This window comes from Leptidea sinapis, chromosome 14, assembly GCF_905404315.1.
Source record: "Leptidea sinapis chromosome 14, ilLepSina1.1, whole genome shotgun sequence".
NCBI classification, from domain to species: domain Eukaryota; kingdom Metazoa; phylum Arthropoda; class Insecta; order Lepidoptera; family Pieridae; genus Leptidea; species Leptidea sinapis.
This window is the reverse complement of record NC_066278.1, coordinates 2,844,816-2,863,402: the sequence shown is the minus strand read 5'-3', so window position 1 is coordinate 2,863,402 and position 18,587 is coordinate 2,844,816. Positions and strand designations below refer to the sequence as shown.

The window sequence follows — 18,587 nt, the reverse complement described above, 5'->3', positions numbered from 1 at the left end:
TTTAGTTATTTCCATAGTATTATGTCCTATGGTATATTGCTATGGTGCAACGCTGCCGATATTAATACAATATTTGTGCTGCAGAAGAGGACTATTCGCGCTATTTATAACCTAGGTCCTAGGGAATCATTGAGAGCAAAATTCAAAGAAATTAACATCTTGACTGTTGCTTCTCAATATATTCTTGATAAAGTAATGTATGTTCATAGGCACATAAGTGAATTTGCCAGAAACTGTCATAACCATAATGTTAACACCAGGAACAGACATAAACTTATGATGCCTACTACTCGGCTAAGTCGAGTTAGTAAGTCTTTTGTGGGGCGATGTATATGCTTTTACAACAAGATCCCAGAAAATGTTCAAAACAAAGGTGGTACGTTATTCAAAAGAATTGTTAAAAAACATTTGTGTGGTAAAGGTTACTATAACATAAATGACTTTCTTAATGATACCACAGCTTGGGAATGGAGCGACCGCCCTCAGGCTATTAAATAATAAGTTTAATTGTACAATGTTACTTTGTAAATGTTACTTTAATTGTAAAACATATTTTTGATGAAAAAAAAAAGCCCGCTGAGTTTGTTGCGCCCATTCTTTTCAGGCCTGAGGCATTCACTTTGGAATGGGTGGTAGTTTTTTTGACTTTCAATAAGTGATTTCACATCCTATTTTGAATAAAAATATTTGAATTTGAATTGTTGCACTAGCAGCACCATATCATCAGATATTTTACACACACATCTCCTATAAGGCTACCGGCACACTTACTGCTAAGCTCCTCCATAAGTGCGTTTATATTAAGATTAGAAAGCTTAGGCAAAGTCAATTAATGTACGAGTAGTATGGTAGTTTTGGCCTTGTCAGATTAGTCTTTTACCTTAAAATAGCTATATAGCGTGAAATTGGCGCTTGCTATATGTTTATTAATGTATTATGAATCCAACGCAGCTACGAACTACGTCCGATTTATAATGAATCTTATTAGCGAGTATCTAAGTAGGTATTTCTTTAGAAGGTGAAATTTTGTACTCGTTTTTATTATGTGACTGAGATTCTATTAGCGATTGTTTATTTACTATCAGTGATGCTATGTAAGCAGTAACTGTCGCAGGATCATAAAATTGTGAGCATAATTCGAATTAATTGGTTAAATTGTTATGTAAACGAAATAGCAGGCAGCATTACTTTATAATACGGTGTAACGTATGTTTGATGGCCCTGATTTGCAATTAACGTTATTTATATAATGCTAGGTAAACCCTACCCTAAGGAAAATTACCCAATTTTCCTCAACTCGACTTTATATAATGCTAGGTAAACCCTTACCTGAGGAAAATTACCCAATTTTCCTCAACTCGACGACCTAAAACTCATTAATGAAAACTTTTTTTCTATTTTTAACAAAGATTATAAACTTTCAGAGGAATTTCTATTCAAGGAGATATTGGAATTGGTCGATTTAGATTTGGGTGTAGGATCGGAAACTACGTGCTCACAATTCCATTTTATGCCAAGATTTGTTCGATATCTTCCTGATGGTGGTTGTGAGGTATAACATTAGTTTACTTATAGTACTAACATGACTATCATATTAAGGAAATATAGCTTTTAATTTTATATGAGCCATCCGCTCGTCTTTGATTGAGTATGGCAGTTCTCTCCAAAAGTGATTGGTTTCCCAAGAGTTTTGCAAGTGAATCTTGCCTTCTCATTGGACACAGCATATATTGCGGTGTTTATTGCATTGCTAACAGCAGTTCCCAATATACTATTTACAGATAGAGATAAATTACCTTCTACTGTCAGTAATTAGCTGTCAATAATCTGAAGCTGTCCAAATATACCCGATAAGTCATTCTTGTCGCCTTATATTGGGACGCGTGAATTGCATTTTCCCTACAAACTTCTATCGCTGGAAAGCTATACAGACAGCGTGTACGGATAAGGTGAGTTACCGTCGATAAGTTTATTGGGACAGAAAAGTCAACGATAGTTACGATTTTTATCTTAAGTAGGCCACAACCGGCGATAGACTGAATATTGGGAACGGGAAGCCAGTTAACGCTGGAGGTCACCAAGGTTGCGTGCTATCTCCTGCACTATTTCTTTATATCAATTATATGTTGGATACCTTATCCATTGATATGCCGACGATAGTATAGGTACCGATATATAATGTGATTGTGCTATACAACTCGCCAGGGCTTCAGGGGCTATTTTGGAAAATCGGAAGAAACCACACTCGTGCAGGTTACAGAACAACACTCCTCATAATGCCACGCCTAGTAACTGAGTCCAGTACTCAGTTACTAGGCGTGGTTACGGTTGGTTTACGGTTTTGATTGATTTTTTTATGGAAAAGGACACCGGGTGACCTGGTGTTAAGTGATCACTGCCGCCCACATTCTCTTGCAACACCAGAGGAATCACAAGAGCGTTACCGGCCTTTAAGGAAGGTATACGCGCCTTTTTTGTAGGTACTCGTGTTGTATCGTCCCGGAAACACCGCACAAGGAAATTCATTACACAGCATTGTAGTATGTGGAAGCAAGCTCCTTGTAAATCGCAATGTGGAGGACCGCCACACATCCAGATGGTGGGCATGATATCCTAATTAGTGGCGTGTCGTGCAAAGGTGGAAGTCGGCGGCAGATTGCCAATTTTGAGATCATCTGGAAGGTTAAACGAAACTGGCTTAGAAGAAGTTCGGGATCATTAATAGAGCAGGACGATATTACAAGCCAGCCTATAGTGGAGTGCTCTATAAGGTGCTGGCATATCATATGGATTATTGCTCTGACCTCTAGTCTACTGTACATCTGTATCTGCTCGTAACATTTAACCACGTAATGCCCAGCCTCTTAATAATTTTTCAGGTTTTGTCTATGTGTGAAATATTGAAGTATCTTATAAATGAAAGTGGTCTGCTCATACCGCCAGAGTCTCTGGAAAAGATTCATAATATGGACCACTACCATTGGCAGAAATATGTTGACAGGATCAAAGGTAAGTATTTTTTAAAACAATTATTTTAGGTTCATTTCAAAATTATAGTAAGAATAATTATTTAATAGTGAAATAACACAGTTTGACTATAGTAAAACATTGTTCTGAAGGTAACGAGGTTAATGGATGAAAATAAAAAAATCATACAAGGAAAATAATGTAGAAGAAACATTTAGGACGCGCAAATCAAGTTTAAGACCTACTCTTGATTACTGATGCAAATAATTTTACTCGGAATAAAAGCGGAGCGCGGTAGTCTAGACTCGACTCAATAGAAAAATGAGTTTCATCCGGCATTGGTCGACGTCCAAGAAAAGCAAGGCTCTCGCTGAAACATTTTCGTCTGAACTGTACACACCGCATAGAGCTCTGATAAGGGATAGTCAGCGGAGTCTTCCTTCGTCGTATTAATTCGTGTAGGAGGCAAAAAGAGTTGCCTGAAACACGGCTTTCGGACGTTTTGGCCAGGGTGACATAATATGCATGGGCAGCGGCGGCAGGAACAGCTGGAAATTTCGCACGGGCGATTCGCCTCTAAAAGAATCTGGAGCCATTTTCGAACTTTGCAGTTGGGGCACTTTGTGCACAGAGCCACAGCCCAAGTTACCTCTGTTTTTTACCGTCAGCTGCTTTTTTGGGGCTCTTGTAACTTCTATGAATAAATTTTATTATTATTAGTGCATTGAACCAGGGCCATAATCCACCACTGAAAGCTTTGTATAGAAGTATCTATTCCCTGTAAGTTGTGTCAAGCTAAATAGTATCTTCACAGCTTGACGAATCCCTAACCCCTAAAAACCCCTAAAAACCCTAGTTCATCATGATCAGGAAGCCTGGTTCTACTACACTACACTACTAGAAAAATCCATTTTACTATTTTTAAAATTATATCAATGTTTCAGGTATGATAGTCACATACCCAGGAAAGAAGCCATGTTCTGTTCGAGTGGACCAAATAGACAAGTCTCCACCCCTCCATGTGACAAACTACAAAGATTATAAGAATTATTATCCCGAGATTGTTCACTTTGGCATTAGACCACCACAGCTAAGCTATGCAGGCAATCCTGAGTATGTATTGAAAATTTATTATAAAATTGATAAATACTTTTGGGAGGTTTTCATTTGGGAGTTTCATATCAGTTCTTCTCCCCATGTCAAAGCCCCATTACGAACTGATGTAGCTTCATGAACGTTTACCAATTAGTGTTGCTACAATATGTTACGTTATAGTCTCTCTCTATGGAAAATAAATATATTTCTATCATATTTTAATCAATTCTATTCTATTAGCTGACCCGACAGACGTTGTTCTGTATATTATAATAAATAAATTAATGTTTTTATATGAATTTGTAAATAATATATCATAACATCAAAAATTACTTCGTAAAATATGCACCCCGCTGTCGTAATGAAATTGTTTCACAGCAGAACTGTCAAACCGTGCGTCAATAAATTCTCTCATAGAAATTGTGTATGGACACATCAAAGGAAAAACAAATTTGTTTTTTTTTTTAATTTAATTTAGCAGCATTTTCCTATTTATTCACCTTTTAAACCTTCTCTGGACTTCCACAAATAATTCAAGACTAAAATTAGCCAAATCGGTCCAGCCGTTCTCGAGTTTTAGCGAGACTAACGAACAGCAATGCATTTTTATATATATAGATACGGATACTATTGGTCAAAAAGATACGAGTTAGATAGCTGTCAACTTGTCATTCGGTTGGTGGACGTATACCGCTCGACTAACGGGCTTGTTAAACTGTTAACAATAGTTTTAGTATAGACACGAGAGTGGGTCAGGGATTGGAAAATAAATACAAAGCTAAAAGGAACGAGCCTTTATTTCGTACTCTTTTCCGAACTTGCACTTCGCCGGTCTGCCGTTATTCCTCTTGCCGCTTGCGGTGACTTCAACAGATCACACCGCACCGAACACTAGTTCTCTCCTATCTTCTTTTTGGATCACTATCCACTTTTCTTCTTCTTCTGTTCCTTATTTTCCTTTTCACTTTCGAATCTGAACTAGATCTTACCAGAAATTTCCATTAACTTTACAAAAACCCAAAAAATTACATACACTGGTATCGAACCCGGGTCTACAGCGTCTGAAATAAACACTTCTGCTGAGCTACGAGTATTGTTGACGGAGCTGTCGAAATTATCTATGCCTTGAAGTTTGACAACTCTCGTCATGTACGTCGAAGCGTTGCTATGTGACAGTATTTTAACAAGTGGTATAGAATATATATTTTTGTGTAGGTACCAAAAAGCGTGGCGGTACTACGTGAAATACCGTCACCTGATCGCCAATATGGCCAAGCCTATGTACAACGATCGGCAGAAATTAGCGGCGAAAGAGGCGCGCCTACAAGAGATGCGCACGCAGAGTAAAATGAAACGTGATGTCACCGTCGCCATATCCTCAAAGGGCTTTCATACCACGGGCCTGATGTGTGACGTAGTACAGGTGTATAATCATTTATTTTATTATATTTATAATTTTATAAAACTTAGAGCTAGTCTCATAAATAATAAATATTATTGTGTAGAGTTGATGGATGTTACAAGTAAACAGCCGCTTAGGAGTGTTTTTTCTCATTCTGACTTAGGTCAATAGAAGAAGACAGAGTGAGAATTAGCAATGCTTTAAGTTAGCAGACTATTATGAATAAGGGGGCTAATGTATACCTTCCTCAAAGGCCGGTAACGCTCCTGTGATTCCTCTGGTGTTGCAAGAGATTGTGGGCGGCGGTGATCACTTAACACCAGGTGACCCGTACGCTCGTTTGTCCCCCTTTCCATAAAAAAAAATGTTTTTGTTTATTTGGCGTCGTAAACAGGTCATGTTCATTGTTTACTTTAATAATGTACCTATAGACTTGAAATACTAAGTTCAAATTTATGTACACATTTAAAATATTAGTTCACATACATTTTTAGAGTTACATATAATTATTATTAATGAAAAATATTCTATGGCTGTGTTTTTGGATACGACGGCTTAAGAGCCTATTTTAAAAAAAATACCGTCTACTTCTCGCTACCGTTTTTTAATAATATAGAAAGAAAGAAGTCGCTCTTTCTTCTAAATAATATCTATATTATTTTGATTATTTAATAAAAGTAATAACAATATTTTAATTCAGTCAGAAAAAAACAATTATCCTACACATGTTTGATTTTACCGGGAAGCATTTAGCTTGTGGATCGGTGTTACCAACCTACAGGCTGTGAGATCGTGGTTAATATTATAAATCCTTGAAAATGTTTAGTTGTGCTTACGTACACGGTTATGTTCATTGTCCGATTGAAATGATTGGTGGTTAAGCTACAGAATTCTACAATTTCAATCGGTTTTTGAATGTTACGCTTCATTAAACGCGTGCACCCGCCTTAAGTTCCGAGGCTACGTTTTTATTAACTGTGTTCCGACATATGGCTACGACATATAACTTTGACGAAAGTTCCTGTTGAACATACATACAAATCGTATTTTCCTTAACTGTTTTCTATTATGTGAGATTTATTCCAGCACGCCATGCTGATACCAGTTCTAGTTCGGCACCTCCGCTTTCACAAATCACTGGAGAGATTGGAAGAAACAATACAATATAAATTCAAACAGCGTGCGTTACTACAGACTGCTTTGACGCATCCTTCGTACAGGGAGAACTTCGGTACCAATCCGGACCATGCCAGGAATACGCTTGCTAACTGCGGTATTAGACAGCCGGAATATGGGGACAGAAGGATTCATTACACGAGGAAGAAAGGTATGGTACACATCCAAGCGAGTGAGCTTTCAAGTAGGTAGCAATGTTATATTCTATACAGGGTGGCCACCCTGTATTAGTTATTTATGCAACTGTTGTGTAATAAGGGGTATTAAAACACGAATGTGGATTTATCTCACGAGGCGAAGCCGAGTGTGATAATAGTATCACATGAGTGTTCTAATACCTAATTATCAACAGTTGCATACAAGACTTTATCTGCACCCAGAATATGAATCCTCTAAAAGATTCTGGAACAGTTAGCTTACTGCTAACATTAAAACACCAGTCCTAGTAGTAACCTAATATCATTCGTTACTGATTATATACAAATAAAATAAGTGTTAATGAAACAATTATTTATTTTAGTAGTAATTTACATTTTGTATAGTGGAATAATTAAAATTCATTCGAATATAATGTTCTTTTGCAGCGTTTAAAATGAATCGCTCATTTTTTGTAAACAAAACAATAAAAATATCGAAGAAAAATGGCGGGGATTCGAATAACCTACTTTTTTTTTTACTGCGCGCGACGTTCTGGTAGTGTGGAGCGCGCGTAAACGAAAATGTTATTTTTTTGAAATTCATACAGATACCACGCATCGAGCAATAAAAATGTGGCTGTATGTTGAAACTCTTTGCGCATGAAGGGATAAAAAAATCATAGGAGTGTTGTTATGAAATTCAGTACAACATTACAACACTCTTTTGGGCGATGTTATGGTTATTAGAACATTGGGTGTTTTAATGTTGGCAATAAGCTAACTGTTTCAGAATCTTTAATAGAGGATTTAAAGCATGGGTGTAGCTAAAGAATATAACCTAACCTAACCTAACCCAAACCGGTCAGTATGGTTACGTTAAAGATGAAGTCCACAAAACTAGCTACGATACCACTGAAGATCTAAAAATAGCCATAGAGACTATTTTAACTCAAATTCACAAATTCTAAATATAAAACGCCATAACAAAATCGTTACCTAAACGAGTTGACTATTGCATTCAAGAAAATGGTTGCCATTTTGAACATTTATTAAAATAATATTTAAGAAAGCGATTTATTTTAATTTTAGATACAAGGTTTCACAGCAACAATCACTCCTTACAACCTACACTATAAATATGGCAATAAAACAAAAATGTATTTTTTTTCCAAAATCACCGGGTTCGATTCCCGAGTCGTGTATGATTTTTTTTTAAATCTATGAATGCAGTTTTTGTTTTCTCTAAAATCGATATCGTGGTTCCTTAGAAGATATTCTTCTATCTCTTATATATTCTGAAATCCCCCTATATATTATGGGCCACCCTGTATATTAGAATTTCTTTTCAAGTCTGAATATTTTGGTTCGCAAACCAAACGAAAATAAACATTCTACAGTCCCCAACTTCCAGAATAATCTACCTACCAGTGGGAGGCTCAAAGGAATAATATTTTTAGGAGCCTACTAGGACAATAATGACGATTATATTGTATTTTGTAAAAACGAAATCAAAAACTGTACAGCTACTACAACAACCTAGTAGTTATATGAAAATATTTAAAAAGTATATCGTAACACTGACTAACAAGAATAATAACTGGCATTTGGAAATCACGGCCTATTGGAGAGAAGTGCGTTGGTTTTTTTATATGAAAATAAAGGACGAGACGAGCAGGACGTTCAGCTGATGGTAATTTATACACTCTGCCCATTACAATGCAGTGCCGCTCAGGATTGTTGAAAAACCCAAAAATTCTGAGCGGCACTACAACTGCGCTCGTCACCTAGAGACATAAGTTGTCAAGTCTCATTTGCCCAGTAATTTAATTAGCTACGGACCGAAACACAATAATGCTTACACATTACTGCTTCACGGTAGAAAAAGTTGCCGTTGTGGTACTCATAATCTAGCCGGCATCCTGTGCAAAGGAGCTATTTATTGTTTGTCTAAACCTCTTAAAGAGATATTGAGACTGAATTATAGTTTGTATGTAAATGTAATTGTCTACTATTACAGTTTGACAAAATATTCATTGTCAATAAAAAGAATACGTTAGAAATAGCTTTTCATCATAGCACAGTAAATCACGTAAGTAATAAGTACCTAACTCACTTTTGCCCCAGTTACAGGCCTGTCTTACTCCCTGTGTAGGTATCGAAAAGTACCTACGTGCGGCGGCCTTTACAGAGTAAGCCAGCCAGTAGGGACTCACGAGCGAGCAGGGACGCACGCGCGAGTTTTGTTTGTAGTTTTGATAACAGAAGAATATTGATGTAAAATTACGTTTACATACCTATTTATTTTATAGATAAAACTAAGCAATTTTTATAAGGTGACCTTATCTAGGTACCGTTTTAGGTAAGAAAACGAAGAAGAGGTAACAGTAACGCGATAGATAGAGAGGCAACTTCTAGATGAATAAAAATGTAGGTTAATAGCGCTGTGTGATCTGAATTACAATTTATTATATGGCCGCAAGAGTTCCTATTTCATTTATTTATTTTGCGGAGTGAGTTTTCTGTTCTTGTAATATTACATATTCTTTGCCAGTTGTCACAATGCTGACTTTCAGACAAGGTATACTATAAAATTAAATACTTGCTCTAAATTATAAAAAAAATTATCAAAAATACTTGTTTTAGTTATTTATTACTAGGTTTAGGTTTAAAGATATTTATTGCTCATTAAAAACATAATATTGTCACTTACATGAGAACATAAAATGATGTAATAATTTATTCGCTGTTCTTTACATGTTCAGTACATACATATACATTATAGTACTTATTCTTCTTCACAAAATTTATGATTACACACTTTTATAGGTCACTGTCACATAACAAACAATTTCAGACATGTGTTTTATAAAAACTTTGAAACAATATAGTATGATAACTCACGTTTAAATGTTTTATTATTTCTAATATAATATTGTTTAACTTTGTAAATATGTATGTTTAGCTATTTTTAGTAAATAATATATTAATTTAGTTCGCGCATGGTGTATGTGCAGGTATCGTGACACTGATCAACATAATGTCGCGCTTCGGCAAGAGTAACGAGACTGAGTCGGAGATCAAACATAACGAGCGGCTGGAGTTTCTTGGAGACGCGGTGGTGGAGTTCATCTCGTCCATACATCTGTTTAAGATGTTCCCAGGGCTCGCAGAAGGTGGCCTGGCTACCTACCGGGCTGCCATCGTGCAGAACCAGCATCTCGCTCTGCTGGCCAAGGTACCGCTCACAATACACTACACTTATCTTAAGAAGTTCTGTTTGACATCTTTATCTGCCCTCAAGCTGAAAACATTATATAGGACGAGGTTGCCGTGTTAGGTTACGTAGCAATGACAGTACAATATTGTATATTTTTATTAAAAAGAGCACAAAAAAAGAATGCTGGGAGAGTTTCTTGCGCTGTTTCTTCTCTCTCAGAGCGCCATTTTATTTCCGAAGCGGTAGTATCTAGTATATAAGAAATGACATCAAGAAATGTCTAAAGGAATCAATTTTGAGAAAATAAATGTCTTTGTATGCCTTTTCACTGACAACAGGAGGTCTATTATCAAAATCGAAAGCCGAAGTTTGGGTCCGAAACGAAAGAACGACGAACTTCAATTTATATCGTATTACCAAAGTACTTCGGATCCGAAGAGTGCGGACGGATTTCGTTTCGGAACCACAAAGTGTGAAGTTGTAGTTGCGATCATAATAATGTCAAACATCGAAAGAATAAATAAATGTCGAGTGATTTGGGAATAAGGTCAACGAAAAACAAAATCGCGAACTTCGTATCGAACTTCGGATCCGAAACATGTTAAGGAAAATGTTAGATCCGTCTACCGAAACCTCGTATTTCGATTTTCGCAATAGGGCTCCAAAGATTTATCATCTCGATAGTACAATTTCATTCAATGGTCACTTAGATTGTATTAAAAAAAATCAATTAAATTAACTGTCACAACATTAACATTTCAAAGTCGTAAAAATTTTGCCGTAAGTCAAAGTTTTTAATTGTCTATTCTAAAAATCTCTAATTCTAAAAATTTTCCTCAACATTTCTTTCGAGGATCCTCCGAAAACGATATTTTTATTGGAACCTCACTGATGTCCACTTATACTACTAGACTGGCGGCTGTCAAAGTGCTTTTGGGCCTGTTTGATATTCGCCATTTTGAATCTGTGCGCCATGTAGCGAGAGTCTGTGGTACTAAGACTAGTGATGACAACCTCAGTAAACATCGATAGATGGTGGGAAACTATTCACAAAAAAAAAGTCTTCTTTATAATGTTGATTCTTGAAGTATAAATATCACGGAAAACGAACGAAATTAATTCAAAATACAAAAATACTTCAGAGTATTGTACGTTCCTTAACTCAAAATTTCTTACGTCAAAATTAGTTCTCTGGACGCTCGCAAGTGGCGCTTCAAATATATGGAACAGCCTGTCCAGTGGTATTTGTACAGATCGGTGTGCAATCTACTTACCCGTGTTCTAAGTCACCTGACATCGCGGCTGTCACTTCTGTAATAATTAGTGTCTCTATTTCTCGAGATCTTTGAGTTCAGTCGGAGCAGTGTGGACAAAAAACGTCAAGTTGTTATACCATCAATTTATAAATTTTTGTTTATGATCAATCTTAATGTACACTTGAGACTCTTCGCCAGAAGCCTCAAAAGACTAGTCGATTCTGGAATGTAATATTCAAGAGATTATAACCACCTAAATATAATTATCGAGTAATATATGCACGTATTTTTGTAAACGAATATTTATTCTGTTTGACGTTTGTGACAGAAGCTGTGCTGGCTTTTTAGAAATAGTAGCTAGATATATATAAATTGATTTTTTTAGTTGCCACGCACCATTGTGATAAATAAAAATTGCTGATGTATGTTATTATGTCATTAGAGAGTCAAAAACGTAACAATAAAAAAAGTATGAATGATTAACTTCATGGTGAAGTATTTACCTTCATCTTATTTTATTAATTACATGCAAACAACATTTACTCACACATTCATCATTTTCGCAAAGCCAAATAATAAAACTCAGATTCATTACACGAATATATTTTGAAACATCTACAAATAATATAATACTCACCTATTCTTATAATACGTACTTATTTTAATTCTATAGAGACTTAAATGTTGTGTAATGTCTGTTAGTATGTATACCTAATTTATTTTCATTGATAGATTTAATGTTAATAATTTAATCGTTATAATATCTTCTTGTCTATGTATGTATAAGAAAATATTCAACAAGAGATATCTGCTCAACGCACAGTGTAGTAAATGAATCGTGTTGAAAAATACATTGGTGTCGGAGTGAAACCGAAGTAAATGTATCTTTCACGAACATCACGTTTCAAATTACTACAATTTGTCGACGGGCTAGCAACTAACAAGATCTTTGAAGACGTATGTGAGACCCAATAGCAGATTGACCAATGCGTAGGCCGACTTGTCGACCAACTAGTGCTACCAATATCAGTTGGCCGAACAGTGGGCCACTGAATCGGCCAATCTTGTTTTATCAGTAGCTTTGTCGATTCCAATTGATGTAACCAACGTTATTGAATACACTCCAACTGCTATGAAAGTATCGCTTTGTGATTGAACACATGTATGTAATTACAGGGAAATATTAATATAATATCTATATGTATCTACGCATGTTAACATTAGTTTGATCTTTGCTCGTTCCGCCACTTCATTATAAAATAACTTAGTGATTGTCAATATAACTCAAATAAATATAAAACTATTATCTTTTGGATTAATTTTTATACTAACTAGTCTGGCCATAAATATTGCTGCAACATAAAAACTTCTCACTATATTTTTTTAATTCAGATTTGGAACGCGTTTAAAAAGAAACTTCAATCATTTCCCACCGTTGTATATATTTTTACAGGTAAATATTAAATCATAATAACTAAATGGGTTGATGATAAAGAACACAGAACTGCAGTGATTGCCTTAAACAAAGTGGGTATGACACTGACGGTGATTATCAAGACATTTGAAAAGCTATATATTAGTTGAAACTCTAACGTACTTTAGACAGATACCTCTACAAACACACCCTGAGTCGATAACCATAGAAGATCGGGCCGGCTGTGTGCCATCACGACTAAAAAGGCTGTTAAAGTCAGAATTCGCCAAAATCCTATGAGAAAATATTGTTTTTATGAGAGAGAATGAAGATTATCTTTAGGATTCATTCGCATTATCATCGAAGAAGACCATGAAGTTGAAGGTGTTTATCATTGATATACAAGACATGCCCTGAATCAATCACTACACATAAAGTGTTCAATTAAAATGATTGCTATCTCGATACGCGTGTGAAAAGTACAGAAATATCCATTTCACAGGTGAAACATTGTTACAGTTTAAGAGTATCACAACAAGCAAAATGACAAAGTGTACGCTCATAGCTCCAAAGAATTTCACAAGAGGTCGTAAAATTGCAACTTATCAAGGAGTCTCAAAGCTTCATTTTAGGGAAATGGTGTAAAGACTTCAGCCAAAGTATATCAAGAGTCTTAGAACGCGTTGAAAAACCTCTGAGCCGCTTTTATAAATGTACCTTGTATTTTTCAGCAAGACTGGATCTGGTCACAAGGTACGAATTACCGAAGCTTGGCTGGAAGTCAACTTACCCTCTGATTGACTGGCCCTTGTCTAGCTCAGATCAGAAACCCCTGGACTAATAATTATGGTCCGTTTTAGAAGACGTGACTGCTCTAAACACCATGCAGACAAAGCGTCGCTTAAGTTATTTCTACAACAAGTAGTGACTAAATTTCCCGTAGCACCACTGCGTAAATACATAGATTCGTGGCCAGACAGATAAAATCTTAATCAATAAAATAGTAAAATATATTACGCCATAAAAAAAATGCAATTTTATTTGTAACAGAATTTATGGCCAGTCTAGTTATAGGGTATATGGATGATTGTTTTTATATTTACAATAAAACTATGAATACTATTGGCGGGAATCCTGTTTGAACGTCGCTATTGTTCGCGAGTATTGGTCGATGTAGCAAGCCACTTTATTTAGTGTTTTTGTTAACTCGATCCCCCTTATTCATAATGGTCCGCTAACTTTAAACAGCCGCTTAGGAGTGTTTTTTCTTATTCTGACTTAGGTCAATAGAAGAAGACAGAGTGAGAATTAGCAATGCTTTAGGTTAGCAGACTATTATGAATAAGGGGGTAAATGTTATAGTTACTAACAGATTCTTAATTTATATAAATTTAAAAAGGGAAGAGGGAAAGAATGTTAAAGATTTAATGATACTGTAATGAGTATACTATAAAATATTTCTGGTGACAGTGAATGCTGAAATTGTTAGAGATAAAGGAAAACACTACAGTAATACGTATATTAATAAAAACTATATTTCTCTGAATGATTACTAACATAGTTCGAATTCCTATTAATGACGTCAGGTTTTGATTCGACCAATACTTTTCGCAAAGTTAAATTTCCCTAGTTTATTTTGCACATTTCAACATTTATTGCAGGTAAATTTAACCAAAATGCTTTTTTTATATTGTTGTGTTACTAAAGGGTCGGCAATGATCTTGTGATGCCTCTCGTGTTGCTCTCGCTCATTTGCTTTCTTTCAATACCTCTTCTGATTGCACTAAATGTATTGGATCTGTGGTGGATTGGGTTTGGGTGTCATTGGGTTTTTTAATCATGTTTTGCCAATCTTATCCGACATATTATACTGTCTCTCGAACAACTAGCATATTTTGATGAGGAAGATACCTGTCTCCGGTTAATAACTGAAGAACTTCATCTACGTTATCGACTAATTGTTTTCATGTATTAGTGTTTTTTTAAAGAATGAAGTGCTTATTACATAATTAACGTTTAAGGACGTTCAACTGATGTTAGAGTTGTATGTAATAGTTGATACAATCTGCTTACTACAAGACAGTGCCACTTAATACTGAAATTTTCTTTTTTGTAAGTTGTAACAAACCCAAAGTTTGGAGTTTGCATATAATAATAAGTGTCAGTAACCAGCAACTCTACCAGTTCAAATAAAAAAAAAAGTACATTATGTTCTATTGGTCGGTGGGCGGTACCCATTGCTCGGTGGGCGGTACCCTACGCCCGTGCCAGGGGGCCTACTCCTAAAATCGATATTCGATAAATCGTCGCATTAGTCGTGTCGAAACCTACTCTTAGTTACATCGTAATCAATGTCGAAACGATGATTGAACGAACGTTCGATAGTATCGGTCCTAACCCTACTCTTAGTTGAAAATGTCAGAGACGAATATTCGAATTTCTCAAATAATCAAACGTCACTTTTACGATAATCTCAACGACACCTTTTAGGCTGTCGATGCTATTATCGTTTCAAGTTGTATAGATATATTTGCCATACAATATATATAACAGGATTTTTTAACTACTAAGTCATTTTGTTGATGCATAGAAATAATGCAAATGGCCGCCTGAGAAATAGGAAGTCGACGAGAAGGGTTGAGTTACTTTTTTTTACATTTTATTATCCGCGTGTTTTGTATTATTTATTCAATATTAAATGGTCATATTATATTCATTACATTTTTTTAACATTAACATTATGTGTAAATGATACCAAATTGGTGGTGCAGAGTCTGGCATGGTCCTTAGCGACTAAACTATGTTTTGACTTGTGACACTTAACAGCGACATAGCACAGATAATGTTTAGGTTTGATCATATTTCATTCAGACTAACATCGTAAAAAAATCAAAATATTAGTCTATGGTAACGATAAACGATAAGGAATTCGAACATTTGTTAGAGTAGGACAGTTGCGATATATTTGGAGTTTTATCGTATCGTTCCGAATGTATCGTTGTCGATTTTGCGAGTAGACCTCCTGGAGTCTACAGCTGCTATCGTTCACTGTACTCAGACACACAAAACTCAGTATTAAAATACATAATAACAAAAGACGAAATATATTCAAGGAATTACAGCCATTATGAGTTTGGCAACACTATAACTAGTGGCGACCCATTGTTATTATATAAATATTTTAAAAACGGTCTTTGTGTTTTCATCTTATATATTATTATGTTGGCATTGTTATTTTTTTTATCTATTCTTTTTAGTACATTTTATCGTTGCATTTGGGTGATATGCATATGGGTGAAAATATAAACCACGCTTGAATATGTGAAACATTAATTAATTTATAGCACAATGTTACTAACATCATAAATACAATTATTCCATCTGCCTATAGACCCAAAACCCTCTATGGGTCTATAGCTACGCGAGCCTTCAAAGGCACATACTCAATAATTATGAAATGTCTCAATAACATGTGTAGGTTTTTTTATGTCTTGTCTGTTTGCCTAACATCGTATTGCATTCTGTACCTACCAAAAACATTGTTTGAAAGTACCTACTTTTTGTTAAAATATTAATTTCTCATGTAAGTGAGAATATGTCTTAATGAGAATAAATTTATATAAACCTAACTACAGAGAGGAGCGAGAGAGGAGTCGGTGGCAGTTCCCTTGGTGATCGTTTTGTGATCATGTTGCCACTGCGCTGATGACGTAGCGTCACAAAACTTACAAGAATAGTTAATAGATCGTAAAAATGCACTCAGATTTTTTGCAGTTACTCGTCAAAAAGAGAATCATTACATATTAAACTTATCACAAATCTGCATAAAATAATGGACATAATACTCATTGGTAAAATAAACATACTATGTATTGGTACCAATTTGCGTGGCGAATTTTGAATAACATCCTAAATTGTGTGGATATATTCATGCAATAAATGTCGTAGAAATTTGTCAATGGTTTGCTGTTTTCGTGGGTTATTTTTTTGAGATTTTTGTTTTGTTTCTTATCTATGGCTACCAAATCGTAGGTTGTTAACAATTAATGATGATTAAAATGGCCGTATTCTTATCGAATCGTATTAATTTATCGATGCTATTGTATGTAATATGCCTACTACAATATTACACTATTTGTGTGGATAAAGAATGGGATTAAAATGGCGATATTGAGCCTGTACCGTTAACATATTGTGATTTATGTCTACTACCTTCGTCTTGTACCTATTTAGAGCTCCTGAATCACTATTACATTATTTATTACTGTATGTTCATAAAATGTAGAGCAAGTGAGAGAAACATACCAGATACTTACTGGCCACTCTCTTTCACAATCGTCAATTTGTACAAATCAATTCCGACAAGTTTATGTGAGCGAGGTGTAAATACAGTCATGGACAAATTTAGAGGAACGCAAAAGAAAGTGTAGTGAAAGTATCTAACAAAATTATAATAAAAAATTGTGACAGTTAAATTGTCTAATTTGGTTTTACTTATTATTTGTTTATTTTTAATAACTAAGCTCGATAAAATTATTGATCAATTAACAATATAAACCAAAATGAGTTCAAAATAAAATAAACAGGAAGCAAACATTTTTGTATGCAACATTTAAGCCTTTTTTTCATAAAGTTTCGGAAACGACCTAACGTGGTCTATAAGTACTTTTACTCATTACTTAATAATTTCCCCTCTATCTTTTCGAAAAAAAGGTATTCAACAGACGCATCTCCTAGAATGCTAATGGTACCACGTTTTTTTTTCTAAAATGTCAGTAACGTATGGTGCCCCCGTTAATGTCCCATTCCGTAGGGGGGATCCCTTACAAATACCTCCCAATGCCATAACTGACCCACAAACCACGTGCCTCTACACTTATACCTCTATCCCGGGCCTCTCCACACTTTAAGTCTTCTATCATCTGCTATATATAGAATCTCATCTTTGAGTAGAACTTGGCTTCAAGAGTCGTTATTCCAATTTCTATGATTGAGACCAAAATCCACTCGAGCTACTCGATGGTATGTGGCAAGAAGATGTCCTCTGGCAGGCAAGTGGAGTTTATTTCAGCAGATTGCAGTTTTCTTCTCACAGTTTTAGTGCTAACTGTAACGCCTCGAAATTCTTGAAGCTTCGTTCTTACTTGAGCAGAAGTCAAGGTTCTGTTTCTTAGCACGCATCATTAGCATGATTAAAGGTTTTGGTCACAGTTGTCCATTTGTCGTCCACAGGGACTTCCCAGTCCTTCTAGTCTCGTAATCTGTCCAGTCTGCCGATACCTCTTGACAACTCGGTGTATCACAAATTTGGATGCTCGTAATGTTTATAGTGTACCCAGTCCTTACAAGTCATTTAAAGAAACAGCCCGAGCAACTAGAGTGGCATTTAGATCTGGCATTATTAGTTTATTTGCCGATTAATAATGATTCGAATTTGAATCAAAGCAAAACTTTAAATTTCATTTTGACTCAAATTCAAAAGTTGAGAAAGCTTTTGGAGTATAGAAAAACACAACATAATATTCTTAAACTTAATTTTTTAACGGCAATATTGATGTTTGTGGCCCAGTATGCACAATAATCACATCTAGAAAAATCAAACCTTTTTGTCGCGTTCGATTAATTTGTCCATGAGTGTAGATGCGACAGAATCTATAATCCCATTCTTTATCCGTGCAACTAATATTTTTACTTGAACGTTTGTTTCCGATCGCACGATGTGATTGTAGAACATAGGTCTAGATCAGTACATGCTATACGCCCACGGGTCGGACCTGTGTCGTGACGTGGTGATGCGACATGCGATGGCCAACTGCTTCGAGGCTCTTATGGGTGCGCTCTTCCTCGACGCCGGCCTACAGGTACGTCAAAATCTTATGAATGTCAATGCTTCGTTTACAACCACTTGGGAAAGTATTTATAC

At 35.6% G+C, this 18,587-nt stretch overlaps 1 protein-coding gene across 4 annotated transcripts in view; it reads left to right on the top strand.

Moving 5' to 3' along the window:
* LOC126968054 (ribonuclease 3) overlaps positions 1-18,587 on the top strand; it is a 44,777-nt gene that overhangs the window by 11,116 nt on the left and 15,074 nt on the right. For 3 of the 4 annotated variants that reach the window (XR_007730130.1, XM_050812842.1, XM_050812841.1), the window contains 7 exons: positions 1,425-1,552; positions 2,880-3,009; positions 3,912-4,080; positions 5,278-5,485; positions 6,551-6,791; positions 9,792-10,012; positions 18,394-18,525. Coding sequence is in view for 3 of the 4 variants with exons in the window: in XM_050812842.1 (XP_050668799.1) it covers positions 1,425-1,552; positions 2,880-3,009; positions 3,912-4,080; positions 5,278-5,485; positions 6,551-6,791; positions 9,792-10,012; positions 18,394-18,525 (1,229 nt within the window). In the remaining variant the exon portion in view is untranslated. Of the gene's footprint in view, positions 1-1,424; positions 1,553-2,879; positions 3,010-3,911; positions 4,081-5,277; positions 5,486-6,550; positions 6,792-9,791; positions 10,013-15,057; positions 18,526-18,587 lie in introns of those variants that run through there. The other variant, XM_050812843.1, reaches the window with a different exon arrangement.